This window comes from Helicoverpa zea, chromosome 5 (genome assembly GCF_022581195.2).
Source record: "Helicoverpa zea isolate HzStark_Cry1AcR chromosome 5, ilHelZeax1.1, whole genome shotgun sequence".
In the NCBI taxonomy this organism is placed as follows: domain Eukaryota; kingdom Metazoa; phylum Arthropoda; class Insecta; order Lepidoptera; family Noctuidae; genus Helicoverpa; species Helicoverpa zea.
The window spans coordinates 7,304,348-7,320,568 of NC_061456.1; the positions used below are offsets into that span (position 1 = coordinate 7,304,348).

The 16,221-nt window shown below is 33.7% G+C and overlaps 3 protein-coding genes across 4 annotated transcripts; 2 read left to right on the forward strand and 1 right to left on the reverse strand.

Annotated features, from left to right (window-relative positions):
* The first annotated feature begins 274 nt into the window (after nucleotides 1-274).
* On the forward strand, nucleotides 275-8,727 carry LOC124630780 (endocuticle structural glycoprotein ABD-5-like). Its single transcript, XM_047164780.1, has 3 exons — nucleotides 275-417; nucleotides 2,040-2,161; nucleotides 8,210-8,727. Exons 1-3 carry the CDS (start codon nucleotides 403-405, stop codon nucleotides 8,391-8,393), a joined length of 321 nt encoding a protein of 106 aa, XP_047020736.1. The 5' UTR covers nucleotides 275-402; the 3' UTR covers nucleotides 8,394-8,727.
* A 257-nt stretch (nucleotides 8,728-8,984) lies between these two features.
* LOC124630475 (endocuticle structural glycoprotein SgAbd-5-like) lies at nucleotides 8,985-10,419 on the forward strand. 2 transcript variants are annotated; one of them, XM_047164398.1, is made up of 3 exons: nucleotides 8,985-9,209; nucleotides 9,675-9,784; nucleotides 10,158-10,419. In XM_047164398.1, the coding sequence occupies exons 1-3, from the start codon at nucleotides 9,198-9,200 to the stop codon at nucleotides 10,357-10,359; spliced, it is 324 nt and encodes a 107-aa protein (XP_047020354.1). In that variant the 5' UTR covers nucleotides 8,985-9,197; the 3' UTR covers nucleotides 10,360-10,419. The 2 variants fall into 2 exon arrangements, with proteins under 2 accessions (XP_047020354.1, XP_047020353.1); XM_047164397.1 differs by having other exon boundaries at nucleotides 8,985-9,784.
* A 2,397-nt stretch (nucleotides 10,420-12,816) lies between these two features.
* On the reverse strand, nucleotides 12,817-14,666 carry LOC124630532 (endocuticle structural glycoprotein ABD-5-like). The gene is made up of 3 exons (XM_047164479.1): nucleotides 14,582-14,666; nucleotides 14,166-14,311; nucleotides 12,817-13,216 (listed from the first exon to the last, which is right to left on the reverse strand). Exons 1-3 carry the CDS (start codon nucleotides 14,591-14,593, stop codon nucleotides 12,970-12,972), a joined length of 405 nt encoding a protein of 134 aa, XP_047020435.1. The 5' UTR covers nucleotides 14,594-14,666; the 3' UTR covers nucleotides 12,817-12,969.
* Nucleotides 14,667-16,221: the final 1,555 nt, after the last annotated feature.

A 16,221-nucleotide genomic window follows, 5' to 3' on the forward strand; every position in this document is an offset into this window, starting at 1 on the left:
TCAGTGACAATTAGTCATATTTGAGAGACACTATTATCCACAATACTGATAACAAAGCCAGTTTACAGACGTTATTTTAAATAGCCAGCATTTACTTTCAATTCGTAAAACTATTTGAGTGAGCATTGTGTCTTTATAGCGGGTTTTACCCTGTTGTTCAGACATCCGTAACGTAGCAACTGAGCGGATCCTAGCCCCATTCATATGTCGATCTGTGTAATGGTCAGGTAGAATTGGCTCTGTTTCAGCGCGGGCGCAGCACGCCGCTAGTATGCGGCCAGCGGGCGCACACACCCGCCACTCTTTATATATAAGGAGATCTTGCGAAACCGTTAGCACATTCGGACTACAAGCTGTCCAGGAAGTCACCTGCTTCTTTTGTCATCTGTGAAACACTACAAGATGCTGTCTATTCTGGTAATTATTTTCCCGATTTAAGTGTTTATAAGTGCGTACAAAATGGAATAAACAGTGTGGAAATTTGCATAGAAAATTGTGCCCATAAATTCAGTGTTTTGAACTGACGACCATCCTACGGCTATGTGATGACGAAGATGTGTTGTAAATACCGACGCCTAGTGTATGAATATTGGATTTACCTAATGTCGTTAGAGGTTTAGGTTCTGACCTTTGCTATATCTGCGCATTGCAGGTTTAAGTATCGGTACATCATATTAACTATTAAGCCTTCCCTTGAAGTCAACATTTAATTCATGATTTGCCATTTACAACGTGCATTTAAGTTTACTTGCAATAAGATATATAATTATTTAATATGAAAATTCTAAGGAAAATTAAGTGATTATACCTTCAAGTGTATTTCCGTCAAGATTGTGAATTTTTGTGCCATGTTTATTTTTTTCTTCATTAAATCATCTGCGAAATTCTTATCCAAACAACTTTAAAACATTATTTGTTGTTTGTACCCTGAGGTCACACATGTTACATATTGTTATTTTGTCATAGATAAATAATACTTTTAGATACAAATAAATGAAAAACTACACGTGTGGATCATTCACGTGATATCAGATTGTTGCAATAAATAAGTGAAGTTTTCAGAACCGATTAATATTTTATAAACATACGTTTTTTGTATCTACTTGGTACTCTTGATTCTCTTAGGTAATGAGTGCACGTAAATATAATAATAAGATAGATTTACATACAGACGTCTGTGAGGAAATTGTAAAGAGCAATGTAATTTTAGGTGTACTTTAAATATACAGCTTAACTTACATTTCAGGTCAAGTTGATGTCGGTGTAATCTCTGAAAATGCAGAACCTATTTTGACAATTCGTTCCAAACAGGAAACTACGTTATTTATGCCTATCACTCTAGGTTTTATATTAATCTGGGTACGGACAGTAGCTCCTTTAGGACGTGCGTAAAAACGGCGGGAGTTCGGTAGTAAAAATAGACACAGAAACCAAATACACAAATATGTGATCAAACTTCAAACTTCAAACTTCAAATATTTGTGATCACATTCTATCTTGTGTTCTAGATAAGGAATATTTTATTAGAGTCAATAAAAATCCTTAGTAACAGTCTATAGCCGGTCTGAGACCTTGAAAAAAATGCGTTTATAAGCTTTTTCCATTTAAGATGTTATCGTCCATTTAATTAAGGACGCGCAAAAACTTATAGGAGAATTCTACACGACTGTAATTAGAGGTAATTGAGGTAGCAAGCGGTTGTTTATATGCATCTTCTTTTTATCGAGCGAACAGTAATCACCTAACGAGCCCTTGTATTAAAGGTTTCTCAAATACACTTCGTAGCCTCTGACAGTGGAATTAATATTGTTAATTATTGTCAAGGAAGCCAGCTTCACGTGCCTTCCCGAGCACGGGGGCGCAACACCTTTAACTTCCAGAACCCGAACTGCTTTTTGAAAGTTTCTAAAAACCGCACTGTCATTTCAAAAAACTGCAAAGAATAACTCAGGACTAAGAGCACAGTAATCCCGCTCGCAACCACTTAACCAAACAGGGAGTTGTTTTTATGCTAATGTTGTTGTTTACTAACATTACAGTGTGTGGTGTCTTTGCTGGTGCAACTGATAGCGGCGAGTCCTGCGGTAGACAGTCAGCCAGCAGCTCAGATTCTTAACTACGACATCGAAACAGCCAACATGCCCAACTCTTACAAATTCCAGTGAGTATAATATTGTCTCACATATTCACAAGAATGGTGAGGTAGGTAGTTCTCAAATAATCACACGTAAAAGTTGAGAAAAATTCAACAATCAGAAAGTCAGTATTGAGTTTATTGTTGACACAATATTGTCAAAAGAGTATCGAAAGAATATTTTGTATACCTAACACGTTATTTCCGCATTTATCAAGTAAAATTATTTTCCGAATAGGCAATCAAAACTTGATTCACGAATATTATTTGTTCAAAATATTTACTAAATGAATATTAGTTATTAATAAACAAATATATAAATAAATAAATAAATAAATAAATAAATAAATAAATAAATAAATAAATAAATAAAAAATAACCTTTTAAATCAATTGAAAAACTTTTAAGCTTTATGATTAAGTCATCAATCGAGTCATATTTCGCCCGAAGATACTGTATTTAATTAAGTATATTTTATGTAATCATAACAGTTTGATAAATGGGCGAAAAGCTTAAAGAATATTAAAACGTATGTTTCAACAAAATTAACACAAAGTTAAAAACCGTCACGCGTTGAATTGTAGCGATCTTTCATCAATGTCTCCAAATGAGAACTTGGTAACGTTTAAGGCCATTGACCCCGTTAGATGAAAACAGTACACATGTAATAGAAACCTTCATCAATCGATCAAGACCATGGCAATAAAACAATCAAATAAATCTATTTTACTACTACACATTACCCAGTCACTAAACCGTATACAAATTGGGCTCACAATCTATAAATATTCTAAATGCATCGTATATGTCTGAATCGATTTACATTTATTTTTTTTGCCAATAGCTATGAAATATTAAAGATATTCGGTTGCATCTTGTTAGACTGGAAGCCGACCCCAACCTACTTGGGCAAGGCTAGGTCAAAACAGAGGCTTTATTAAATGTCCATCATTAGGAAGACTCATTCCATTAGGTCATCGTGACTTATTAGAGAAAATAGCATCACAAGTTATCGACATGGAGGCTGCTTTTGCAAACTGCTTCCAATAAATAAATAGTGAAAATTGTCAGCATGCCAGGAATTCTATTCCTGATTAAGCACAAATATCAATATTGATTGCTGTTGCAAAAGGAACCGAAAGGGTTAGCATCTACTTAAGTGCGTACTCACCTACACAGTCCACGGTGTCTTCACATAATTAGTCAATCCTAAGGTAAAGCCTAGCCTAGGTTACACAACAGTGCCACTATAAGTTGTATGCAAGGATATACGACACAGCATATCATATTACAACGCCTAGATTTTACTAATTCTAGTGACATTCGTCTGAGCAGCTCGATTGCAAAATTGACACATCATGTGTGTCTGTCTTCAAATTGACGCAGACCACAACAGACCCTGACACCCCTAACCAGTTATTTCTTGCTTCATTTGTAAGCCATAAAACTCTAAGATTACATCATGAAGCTAAAATGCTATTGTTTGTAGTTAGATACAAATATAACCTTCCTATTTTGAAATCGCACTGTATTTTTTCCCAGCAAGTATTGTATAGAAACTTCGCAAAAATTACAAAAAATAAAATTTAAATTAAGTTGAACACTAGACTAAACAAAAAGAGCAACCAGAACTAAAAAAAAATATACATTTTATGACCTTCTTGAACCCTGAACATGGACAGGAAATTTGACTTAGAAAGTTGTTCAACAAATTAGGATTTGTTTTTTGCTAAACATAATTACAGTAAATTACCAGGCAATTACAATAGCTGTATTTTGATCCTCGTAAAAACCAATAATTACTCCTAATAAACCTCTTTCCAAACCATGTCAACCACTTGTTTTTATAGCTCTATTCATTTATGATTAACTTCAATTTGAATCGAACAAAAAATATATTCAAATATCTTAACTACACATGTAATTATAATGGTCGTATCTCTCCATCTTGTTTAACTTGTCCTCCCACTCTCTAGTCAAGTCTTTAATCCGCTTTCAATCGCTTACCGTCTATCCTATTATGATGTCATATATTTTTTTTATAAATTACTGTCTCCAAATAAATAAAAATTGTTATGCGTCTGACATCATTGTGTTCGAGGATTACAACAGCTGTCAATGAACACAAGTACGTTTAGATAGGTACTTGCTTAGTAGGATTAATGCAAGTGAGAAAACTAGCAAAAGCTATCAAAACTCTCTCTCTTGCGTGAAAAAGTTACGCAGCATTACCTCAAAGTAATTCAATATTTTATTTTAAATATGCTTTTGACAAATGCAATGATCAGGAAAATTGACGAACACATTACAATAGGATACAAGTGATTTAGTCATATTTATATGAGTAACTGTGAAGACTTTTCAAAGTTGCAATGAAAAGGCACATGTTTCACTTTTCATCAAAACACGAGTCGAGAGTATTGCCAAGTAATAAAATGACAAACAACATTTAGAATACTAAACGAAAAGGAAAGCAAACGGGTGAGTCACATCAACAGCACTAGATGGACGTAAATATTTGCGGACCAACACTATAGAATGTCATGTTTATGTAAATTGACCTCTATATTGTCCTTAGGTACGTGCAGGTGTAACCTGTTAATCCGAATACGTGATCCACCATCTGTATAGGTACTAACGCTGTTTATTTGGAAAGCAAATATTTTTATACCGCTCTTCCGTGATATGCATTGTTGGCTTTCGGCCACAAGGATAGCGGCAAATGTTTGATCCTATGCACAACTTCCATTGTCTGGTTTCGTAACACCTAGTAAATACGGATATCGGATTATATTTGCAGTTAATTATTATAGCCGGCACCGGCTTATAGGTGCTAATGTGCTTTCAACGATAAACACACCTAAGGCGCATGCATTAAATATTGTTGTTTTTTTTTTTTATTGTGAAATACATATAAAGAATAGGAAAATAAATGCACATATTGGAAGGATAACACTTGCATTCAAAATGCCGCTTTTACTATTTTTCAATTTGTGACATCTTTCTTCTCTACTGCGTTAGGTAGCTCACAAAGGCAATACAGAAAAGATCACTTGCTGGTTTGTCAAAACAGTAGGTACTTTAAATGGAAGTTTTAACGGTGTGGCATAAATATTAATGTTACGTGACCCAGCACGCTCGCATCCTTTGAAACCACTATAATGTGTAACCCACATAATACTAGGAAACTGCAAGCTAACTTCACACGATGCGTTTACCTACCTACTCCAGTATTCTCATACATGCATTCACCAAAATGATATAAACACCTAAGCACCTTCTGGAAACAAAAAACTATCTATAGACCTTTTGCGAAAAAACACTATCTAACTTTATCTTGGAGTACACTTAGCTGAAGGGTTGTACCCTGAAAAATACTGTACCTATTAAATATCAAGTCAATAACGTAATAATGTACTGCAAAAAAGGTGATATCATTTTAATGCACGTGAAGTAATTTGTTCTTAATTAATTGCAAAAACGTGGATGTACTTATAAGACATAAGTACTTCAGTTATTAAGTTGTATCCGCAATGTACGTCATGTACCTATAATTAAATAAATAATAGTAATCGTTTTATCGGCGGGGCCTACATTTTCTCATAATCAATAAAATATTTTGCCTATTATGTTTATCTTTCCATAAAATGATTCATTGTTAAAACTATCCAATAAAATGAGTGGTTAGTCTATAAAACTAACATTTAAAAACCTTTTAAAAATTATGAACCACAAAATAGTTTCCAACGGATTCTAACAACAGCATTTCATAGCCAATGGTTTAACAATTATTTGACGCTTATCGAACCCGGATCTTCAATACATTTATAAATAAGTTCATCATTCTCGAACATCATGCATGTCAGTTTGTATTGTACAAAAAGTTGTACAGTGACATTGTCATGTACAAAACAAAACATTATGTAGTACGCCTTCTTAAAGTTGAACGTACCAAGTACCCTCACTCCGTTACACGAAGAAGTAAATGCCCTCGATTTTTTAAGGAATAAGTAACACTGTTCTGAAGCTCCAAAAGGTCCATTGAGGTCGAATTTCACTTAAATCTTAATACGGGTACAAGTGGTATTTTAAGGTGTTCCGGGATAACTCGTTTTTTAGCCCAGATAACTTTATACAAGCCGGCGTTTTCTGGGAATTTATTGGCCATGTTAAGGTTTGCTGAAAAAAGTTTTGGCAACACGATGTATTTTCAAGGGACATGGGAAGACGTAACCCTTTTAAGTCGGTATTTTTTACTTGATAACAAAATAACAATCGATGATGCAATTGGTCCAAAGTCGACTAGTACTTATTACTTAAGTGTGAAATAACTATACTGTCATTAGTCATTGAAATACTGAAAATGTCAATGATTAGTATCTATTAACGTGCTATGTGTTTGGTTACATGACTTAACATGGTTATTGAACTTTGTACAAAATCTTATAAGGCATGAACTTAAAGAATATTTACCTCGAATATGCTTAAATAATCACTAATAAATTTTTAGTAATACATAAATAGTATGACTAACTCTCGTAAAATACCTAAGTAATCTAATGTTTTTTTAGCAATTGGAATTTGAAGTCAAATAATTGCTTGAACTTAAGTGTGCACTTACTTTAAGTTTTAGATTGCAATTCCAATAAATTTAATCATCATGCAAAATTTTTGTCTGCATTATTTTTACTGTACGGGACAGTTAACGTCTTTGCAGAGTTTCATTAAGTCACCAAAAATATTGCAGTTAAAAAACAAACATTGAACAATTCATTTACTCGCATAATTATTGTTTCAACGTTTCTACTCATATTTGACTGAACTTAATTTACTTTGTGTTTTGGATATACAATCAGTATTTACGCTTAGCTTACATTTCTAATGACGTTGCATAATACTTTACGTCTAGGCATTTCTTTTGTTTAGCCAACATTTCGTCAAAATCTCACTAACCAGACAGCATCTATCCAAACCTTTACTTGGTAGTCCGTAAAGGACATGTCTATAGCCATTTATTTTCGAACATCACCTACATAGAACATTAGGTATTGACTTTCGGTACATTAGGTATTGACTAGTGCCTAATATTTAAATTAAGCAAAAGTCGTTATAGAAAAAAAATACTAAGAATTTCTTAGCAGCCACAATCTTAGGATCTAAATGTTACTTCGACCTCTTTCAACTGATTAGACATTTAAATTGACCAAAAAAGGTAATTCACGTGGCATCTTAAAGTCAAGGACGTTCATCACATGTAAGTATTTATGGGATAGGTAAACTAGTTTTCTTCACATTGACAAAAACATGAGCTATGCGTAGGCGTTGTGTCTACCAACCTTTTTGGAATTTCTAGATAAAACATTTATTATGACTGGCTGCCTTAATTTATGTATTTTTGTTTTTTTTTTTAACGTTCGCCGTGTTTTTTATTTATTTTACGGTTTAGTTGTTGGTTTGTAGTTTCTACTGGCAAAAGTAAAAGTATCTTGACAAAATACACGCCTTTAGGTGACTAATACAGGAGAAAAACGCTCAATCAGGTACATACTTTTTCGAATTGGCATTTTTTTTTCTTACAAAAAATAATTAAAAACCCGTCTTTTCCCAAAGCGAAACTATCTTGTGCAGGCTGTTTTATTGATGACCTTATTTGGTGGCACTAATCACAACATAGACTCAAAATATGCTAAGTAGGTAACTTTTCCATTTCTGTTGGTGGCAGTCGGTCACTAAGGAACATTTATGTTTCGAAGTCGAACCTATATTTATATAATAATGTCGTAGTTTAGAGCGCCTTATCGATTTGTAGTGGCAAATGATAGTTATGACTGTTTGCTCGTCCAATCCACATAGTCAAAACATAAACTACGTTTTTATTATACCGAAAGCTCGTGGTTGTCACATTTATTGAATGAAATAAAAAAGATCTGCCAGCCACTGACACTGGATCAATCATAACTTCAAGGATGCATTTTATCTAAACAGCATCAGAATTTTACCTAGGTTCCTATTAGATGACCTACTTTGTGGATCAAAAATGATTTTTTTGTTTAATATTTACATTCTCATTTCCAGCTATGACGCCACGGATGGTTCGTCTCGGACAGAGGAAGGTGCAATTCTCAACCCTGGCACCAAGGAGGCAGCGCTCGATGTCGCCGGCGCAGTGCGCTGGTACGACGCCGATGGACATTTGTACCAAATGACGTACAAGGCCGGCAAACGAGGCTACAGGACAATCATCAAGATGCTATCATAATACATCAAGAGCAATGGATGTGCTTTCAAAGTATTAGTTCGAAAATAATTTCGATAACAAAAGACTGGACAAAATAATTTTATTTATTGAATAGAAATTGTTTATTTTATTTATTTAAATTAACAGAAAATATTTCTGATGGTGTGTACATAATTTTTGCTTTTCTTATAGTTGAAGTTCACAATATTGACGTCGCTTCTTCAAAATTAATATTGTTAAAGTGATTAAAAAATATCAATACGATGCTCATAAATAACTGTCCAAAATTGAATCTCAACTTAATTGTAATGATTAATTTTAAGAATACAAAAATAAAACTAGAATAATTTTACAATAATGCAGAGTACTTTTTTTTCTGACAAGTAAGTATACCGTCTCGATAAAAATAGATCTACAAAATATTTTCATTAATGATTTTTTTTGACCGAACATGCAATATCTACCACTAAAATAATGTGGGCAATTATTTGCTAATTGAACTCTGTCCTATAACACAACATTAATATTGGCCTATCCCATGGGAACACGCTCATTTAAACAGGTCCTTAGTTCTTCACACAGTGGTTAATATGCATTGATGGTAAGCACAAACAATTGCCCAGTATGCCAGTGTGGTATGTGCCAATTCCAGCGTTTGCCACATTTCATCACCTGATTCGTATTATCACCTTAGTTACTGCACTTCTACAATTGATGTAACTTGACAAACAGACAATGTATTTAAGGAGATTTTTCTAAGGTTTTTGTATCATTCACATTTTTGTGTTCTGGCTACTTGGATATCACCAATCTTCAACCACCAACATGATTGCTTTGGTAAGTTTGATTTAGTACTATTCGACTTAATGCTTAAATATGTATTTTTTGAAACTATATTCTGCTTCAAAATTCGCATCTTCGTGACTGATGACTTTGGACTAGCAAAACTAGCTTCTAGGCTAATAGAAACGGTAGTCTGCTATTGGTCCCTTTAGAGTCTCAGAAGTAGGTCTTCTAATGTAAATAAGTAATCATAGGTACTGAGTATTTAATTTAAACTATCTTTGACCTATTCTTATCAAACTCAAAATACTGAAAGCCGAATATTTGAACAACCAAACAAAACATTTTGCATTAAACCTTTTAGGTAAAATAATATCCATTTCAGAAAAGACGATGATTAGGAATAAAACTTTACATAATACCCATGTAAGGCGTGGGCTGAAGGTTACAACGAAAACTGTAAAACCTAGAACAATACTGTATATACATTACGTCATCATGTATTTCGTCACGTTTCAGAAATTGTTCATGTTCGCACTCTTCGCCGCGGTGATCGCTGCTGAAGACAAACCAATCGCTGAAATCCTGACAGAGAAAACCATTGTCAATCCTGATGGATACAATTTTGAGTGAGTATTCATATAAACCAGTATTCATACTAATTAGTATTCAATTAAACATAAAATGTTAATTTACAAATAAACAAAAACTATATATATATTACCTTTACCTAACCTTTTCCCCAATTATGGTTGGGTCGGCTATTAGTATAACGGCTAGTTGAGATGCAGTGTTTTGTCTGTTACAAGTTTTTTTTTTTTAATAGCACTAAATAAATCCAACCTAGGTATTACTAGAAAACAAAGCTAATCAGGAAACATTTATTTTGAATTCTTACGTGCATGGAATCTGTTAGAACTATTAATGTAAAAAGACTAGCGTTATAAGCCTTTCACAAACTACAATAACAAAAGCTAATCACCCATTTTCTCCAATTTTCAGCTTCAAAACAAGTGACGGTGTCGCCCGCCAAGAAGAAGCCAGCCTGATCACCGTCGGCGACAAGCAAGGCATCTCCGTCAAGGGATCTTACTCCTACACCGCTCCCGACGGCGAGGAGTATCAGGTCACCTTCACAGCTGACGACAAGGGCTACAAGCCCACGATCAGAGTCGTCCCCGCTGGCACCAATGCCCAGCAGTAATTTGTTAATGTTTGTACTTTTGTACCGTTTTATACTGGTTATTATATTTTGTTATATTTACTAGTATCTTTCATTTCCTCAACCAATTACTACTTCTACTTAGAAATTATTGATCTATGATCTATTTACCAGTGGGAATGGAGGGAAAAGACCATAGAAAAACTAATAAACAAAAACGTTGGTCATGTTGATGTGCAATATTTTAGTTCAATGGTGGTGACAATTTCAGTAAGTATGTCTAGAATGAAACCATCTAGAGCCGTAATTAATGTTATAACTTAAGGGTTTTATTCAAGGTAATAGGCAAATAAGTTCGACATGACATTATTCGTCACATGTGTTTCGCTTCAAAAAACTTATTACAGTTAACCGATAGTGTCATGGTTTTGTAACTAACTTTTATATTAACGTGACAAATTACTTAGTCATTTTGGGTGACCAAATTTAGGGAAAAAATAAAGAAACTGTTAACAAACTTTATATATTTATAAATTACACATTGTTTTTACTAGGATAGTTTTTTTAATATTTATTGTAAATATATTTGCGTAATTATAATTAAATAGAAGCTGTTTTAATATAACAACATTCATTTTTGTACAAAGATAAGACGACCACCACTTCAAATCCTTCTTTTCCCATATACCTAGATACAATTATATAAAATTATATCTTTAAAGGATAAAAAATACATTTGACAATAAAATACATTTCTAACATTACCGTAAATCATGGTCACCGCACTGCTTCTCTTCGTCGTGCATTTTTATTTAGTGGCTTCGTGCAGACAATGTTTTAGCAGGCACTTAATTTGAGCATGTTTACTCTCTCAAAATGTATTTTAGGACAGTTTTATCAGTTGAACCGCATTTCTCAGCGAAACGTATAGCAGGTAAGAGTTCATGTATTTCATTATTTATTAAACAACAGATTGAAGTCGAGATTAAGTGCTTTAGATTGTGACATAACTTTTATTTACGCAAACATGAGACATGTCAATAGCGTAGGTTATGTTAATATACAATTTTAATCTTCATTTTAAATGAGACACTTTCATTTGCACGTCATGGGTAACAAATATTAGGACATGATTATTACGAACAATCCAAAGCTGATCTGAATTAAAAAGGATGAAACTTTAATTATGATATCAACGATCCCGAGTTATATTTATAGATTTCAGTTATAAGTTTATTGACAGTAGTTGTTTTATTCACAGACTGGCTGCTTCCCGCGAGTAAATTCGCCTCCGTTTAACCGCCAAGAGTAATACTTCAAACATTAGGTTAAAGCCTACAAGCGTCCCCCATTTTTTTTTATCTATACCAATATTCATCTTAATCTGTCCAGCTGTTAAAGACACCGTAAACTTTCATTTTATTCATCAAATGTATCTTCTTATTTAACAAGTAAGTAGTTAAGATTACCATTAAAAAAAACCAGCGAAGCCTACAGATTTAACTATGTGTGTTTATGTACCTACTGTGCACCTAATATTTGTGATAGCCGAGAAAATGTAAAATGATTATTACTATATTTTCAAAACTGATATTCTGATATAAAAAGAATGAAACTTTTATTATGATTTTTATAACTTCTTCAAAATTATATCTTAATTATAAGGTATAACTTTATTATAACAGATGTTGTACAATCTACAGGTTAAATTAAGAATACCCTGCTGGTGGGGCTTCAAATGAAAATATCAGGATACTTTTTTAATGTCATAAACGTTGGTAAGTACACCTATGTAATTTCATTTACTGCGAGTTTAACTTAACATCATTATATTTAATTACTAATTTTATGAAATTTTACTATTTTTGGTATCTTAACTGTTAGTAAATATGTATTTATGTCGCCATCATCTGTAATTGAACTATTCATTGGTTGATTAAACATTTTTTTTATGACCGCTGTTTTTATTACCTACTTATTTCATCCTTTTTACTGAACGGAAGGGTAATTTAAGACCTTTATATGTAAAATATCTCGATATATGGTTGTAAGAATTTACAGATTTGAAGAAATCCTTAAACAAAATAACCATTATCTATACTAATATTATAAAGAGGAAAACTTTGTTTGTTTGTTTGGTTGTAATGGATAAACTCAAAAACTACTGGACCGATTTTAAATATTCTTTCACCATTAGAAAGCTATATTATCTGCGAGTAACATAGGCTATATTGTATCCACGGGACGCGGGTGAAACCGCGGGAAAACGGCTAGTATACTATATATAACAAAATAAACAAAATAACCATAAAAGCCCTACTGTTTTTTGGGATTTGGAACTAGATTTTGATATATGACTGATAGGAAAATCATGTCTTATATCTACCAATAATTATACATGTTACCATGGAACAACGAGCCGATTGCATGGTCATACTTAATATTAGTATGTAGTTATAAGTGAGTTGCAAAAATAAAATTAAATAAAAACAAAGACAATTCGTATCGAACCTTTATTTAAGGCAGTTGCAGGTTTTATTTGGCAGTGATATACAGTTTGGCATAGTTAGGATTACATCCTACAATATACGATGTTTTTGGTTCAAGCAATAGTAGAGGACATTATATCAAGGAGTATTATCATCGGGGGGTTTATTCTTCAGGAGCCGGGGCGGCGGGTGCAACGGGTGCTGCGGGTGCAGCGGGTGCCTGTTCCTTTGCAGGTGCATTTTCGTCAGTAGGTTGATATCCGTTCTTGTCAGCCAGGTAGGTGACTGAGATCTTCTGGCCATCGGGAGCAGTGTACTTGTAGCTGCCTCGGACTACTAGGCCCTGCTGTTCAGTGTCGTTTTTGTACTCTCCGGATTCTTGCCTTGAAGTTCCGTCGCTGGTTTCGAACCTGGTGAGGGAAAGTGTGAGTTAGAGGCTGCACTGTATAATATATATATCTAAGTATAATGTTAGATATGTTTGAGAGTTTTTTGCTCTATTGCTTGAAAGCTCAAACACATAAGGGGGTACGTCAAGGAAGGGCATTTTTTTTCAATGCCATCAGCATTCTAACACTGGTAAATATAACATTTTATAAATGAGAAACTATTAAAATCAGTATTTTGCATATTATGTATATGTAGATAATTTTGTATTCTTATTAGTGGGTCACAGATATACCTCATCCCAAACAAGACACGTGCTTTTGCGTACCCACAAATGTTAGTAAACAAGTTATCTTGATGATGATGCCCTTTGACAAACAATGGTCACTTAGCTCATGTAACACTTCAAATAAAGAATATAATCATTACCCGTTATGTCATACAGACATTTTTATTGCTTGAATGAGTCAATACCCAAGAATAGGTACTTTGCTGCGTATAATAAGATGTATTTGCGTTTCATTGAAAGATAGCAACAATAAAATGTTAGGTACATAGTTTACTTTAATTCAGAATTCCTAATCATATAACCCTTAATTAAGAGAAATTACTATAACGAGTTTCTTGGATCACGTATGTATGATAAAGTATAATGAAATTCTCTATCTGCGTAATTCAGTAATTGCATAGACTGTCTTCCGCCCTTTTGTTAACTTATGTAAAAGATAAACAAGTAAAGATTCCGCTGAGGTTAAAATGCTATGTATTACAAACACGACTACCAGTCGAATCAAGCACCCTCCCTTCATTATTCTAAGTAAAAATTCACTTAATTTATACGTAATATCAACATAAGACATGTCTATCTAATGCCTGCCAGGCAAAGAAAAATACATTTAATCAGAAGAACTTTAAGGTCTTCTTTCTTCACAAAACAAGGTTGGTTAAAACAAAAAAAATACATGTACTCACTCGAAGTTGTACTTATTGATGTCAACCTCATCTACTTGTTTGACGATCTCGACGGGTGTTCCGGCTGCGGGCGCTGCCGCTACGGGTGGCGCGGGCGCATCCTCCTGGGCGAAGACCAGCGCGAGAGCGGCCAGGGCGATCAAAGTCTGGAAATTAAAAAGAAGTATGAAATTAGTAACCTGTGTTAGGTATGACTTTGAAGGTTAGAAATAAAAATGTGGTAGGGTCAAAAATTGTGTGGTTAACTTTTTGGTAATATTAATTGCAGCAGTTTTTTCTTTTCGTTTTAATCTATTTTGGTGTTGGAGTTTTAATTATTTTTTTCAGATTTATATATGAAATTCAGTTTTTCAAAATTACTTAAAGGCACATTTTTTAAATTCGATTTTTAGGATAAAATATACAAAATAACTTACAATTTTCATCATTTTTAAAGATATTTTTTAAGTGAACAATTGAAGTAAGGATGTGTTGGTTGTAGGACGAGTCCTGAACGTCTATGCTCTGAAGTTACAACTTGAGCTATAAATATCATTTCAATGTATTGACAATGCGATGTTTCGAAGTTTCATTGGGAGGCAAGGTGTTAATCACAATCATGCAAACAGTTTATTTAAGGTGATCCAAGAAACGTTACAGGGATTTGTAAATTGTGTAAATTGTTTGTCGTCAGCCGGCCCAAACGTGTGTCTCTTAACCTACATTTGCGACGCACAAACGCCTATCCTTGAAGGTACAATTTTTATTTTGATTGAAGATTCACACTAATATGACAATGCACCGCTATTAAAGCTATTAACAAAGTGCTAATCATATCTAAAATATCCTCGGCTATTTTAAACGAAGGCAAATATTGTGGTTTCTTATATAAGCATCTAAATATGTAAGCAATCTTAATCTTTGGTCATTTAGACGCTCGCGTTCAGACGATTTAGTGGTCCAGTCGCGCTACTTGAATTATTTGGTTTATACACGTAGTTTCATATGACTTCATAAGGGTTAGACTAAAATTAAAAATTAACCGAGTGCTCAATTAAATCCAGTTAAGATTTGAACCTTAATTGCCCATACTGAAAGCGTGAACTATAAATCAAATCATACCGTAAGCCAGTGCAATTGACCATCGTGTTACACTTTCAGAATAAACCAGAAGAATGCTCCGGTTAAAGTCTTTGGGTGCCAGAAATTATTACATAGTTCGGGATATCAAAGCACTAAATGTTTAGGGTAAAAAATAATGTAATGTATTTTAAAAAGTAATGGAATATTTAATTTGAGCAAATAGTAGGATAAACATAGTGAGTTGCTCAGTAATAACAACCGTGATGTTATATAAAATTCTACTTATGTTAAGTCGGTCCTTCTAACATTATCTCCCATTAAATCGGACCCTCATGTTCTAAGAGGATGTATCAGTAGGGCAGGTCACAAGTTCACATCATGCATGACGTCACTACCTACGAAGATGAGTTTTAATTACTGGTTGTAGCAACCAAAGAGGTCAAATGATATGAAAGGTACATATCCTTAGTGTTTGACGATGTGCATACATGTATAGTTACTGTGTATGTATGTAGATATCACAAGGGTTATGTAATAGAAGGCTGCGGTTACCAACACCGCGCAATATGTCATTGTAATTGAATTTTCAATAAAAGGTCTCTAACTTGACGTAGGGATGTCTGCCATCGTTTTTACCTAGAGAGCTTAACCTCCAAGAGGGTGATATCTAGAGGATGGTGCTAAATATCTTGCATTATCTGCCTTTTTATTGAATAATCTTTGAATAAATTACAATTAAGTAATTAATTAGCTGCACATTGAGTTCAATTATAAGTTTCATCTATGTTTTCTAATTTTACAAAAGTGAAGAGTTTGTGTATTAAACGCGCTCATCTCAGGCACTATTAGACGTACTTATTGGACAGAACCATTGCATGGATTTGAAATATTGTTTCAGTGTTGGACAACGAATTTATCGAAAAAGGCTGTGGGCTATTTCTGATTCTTGCTTTTGGAGAAGTTCCCACGGAATACGGGTGAAACCGCTGGTAGA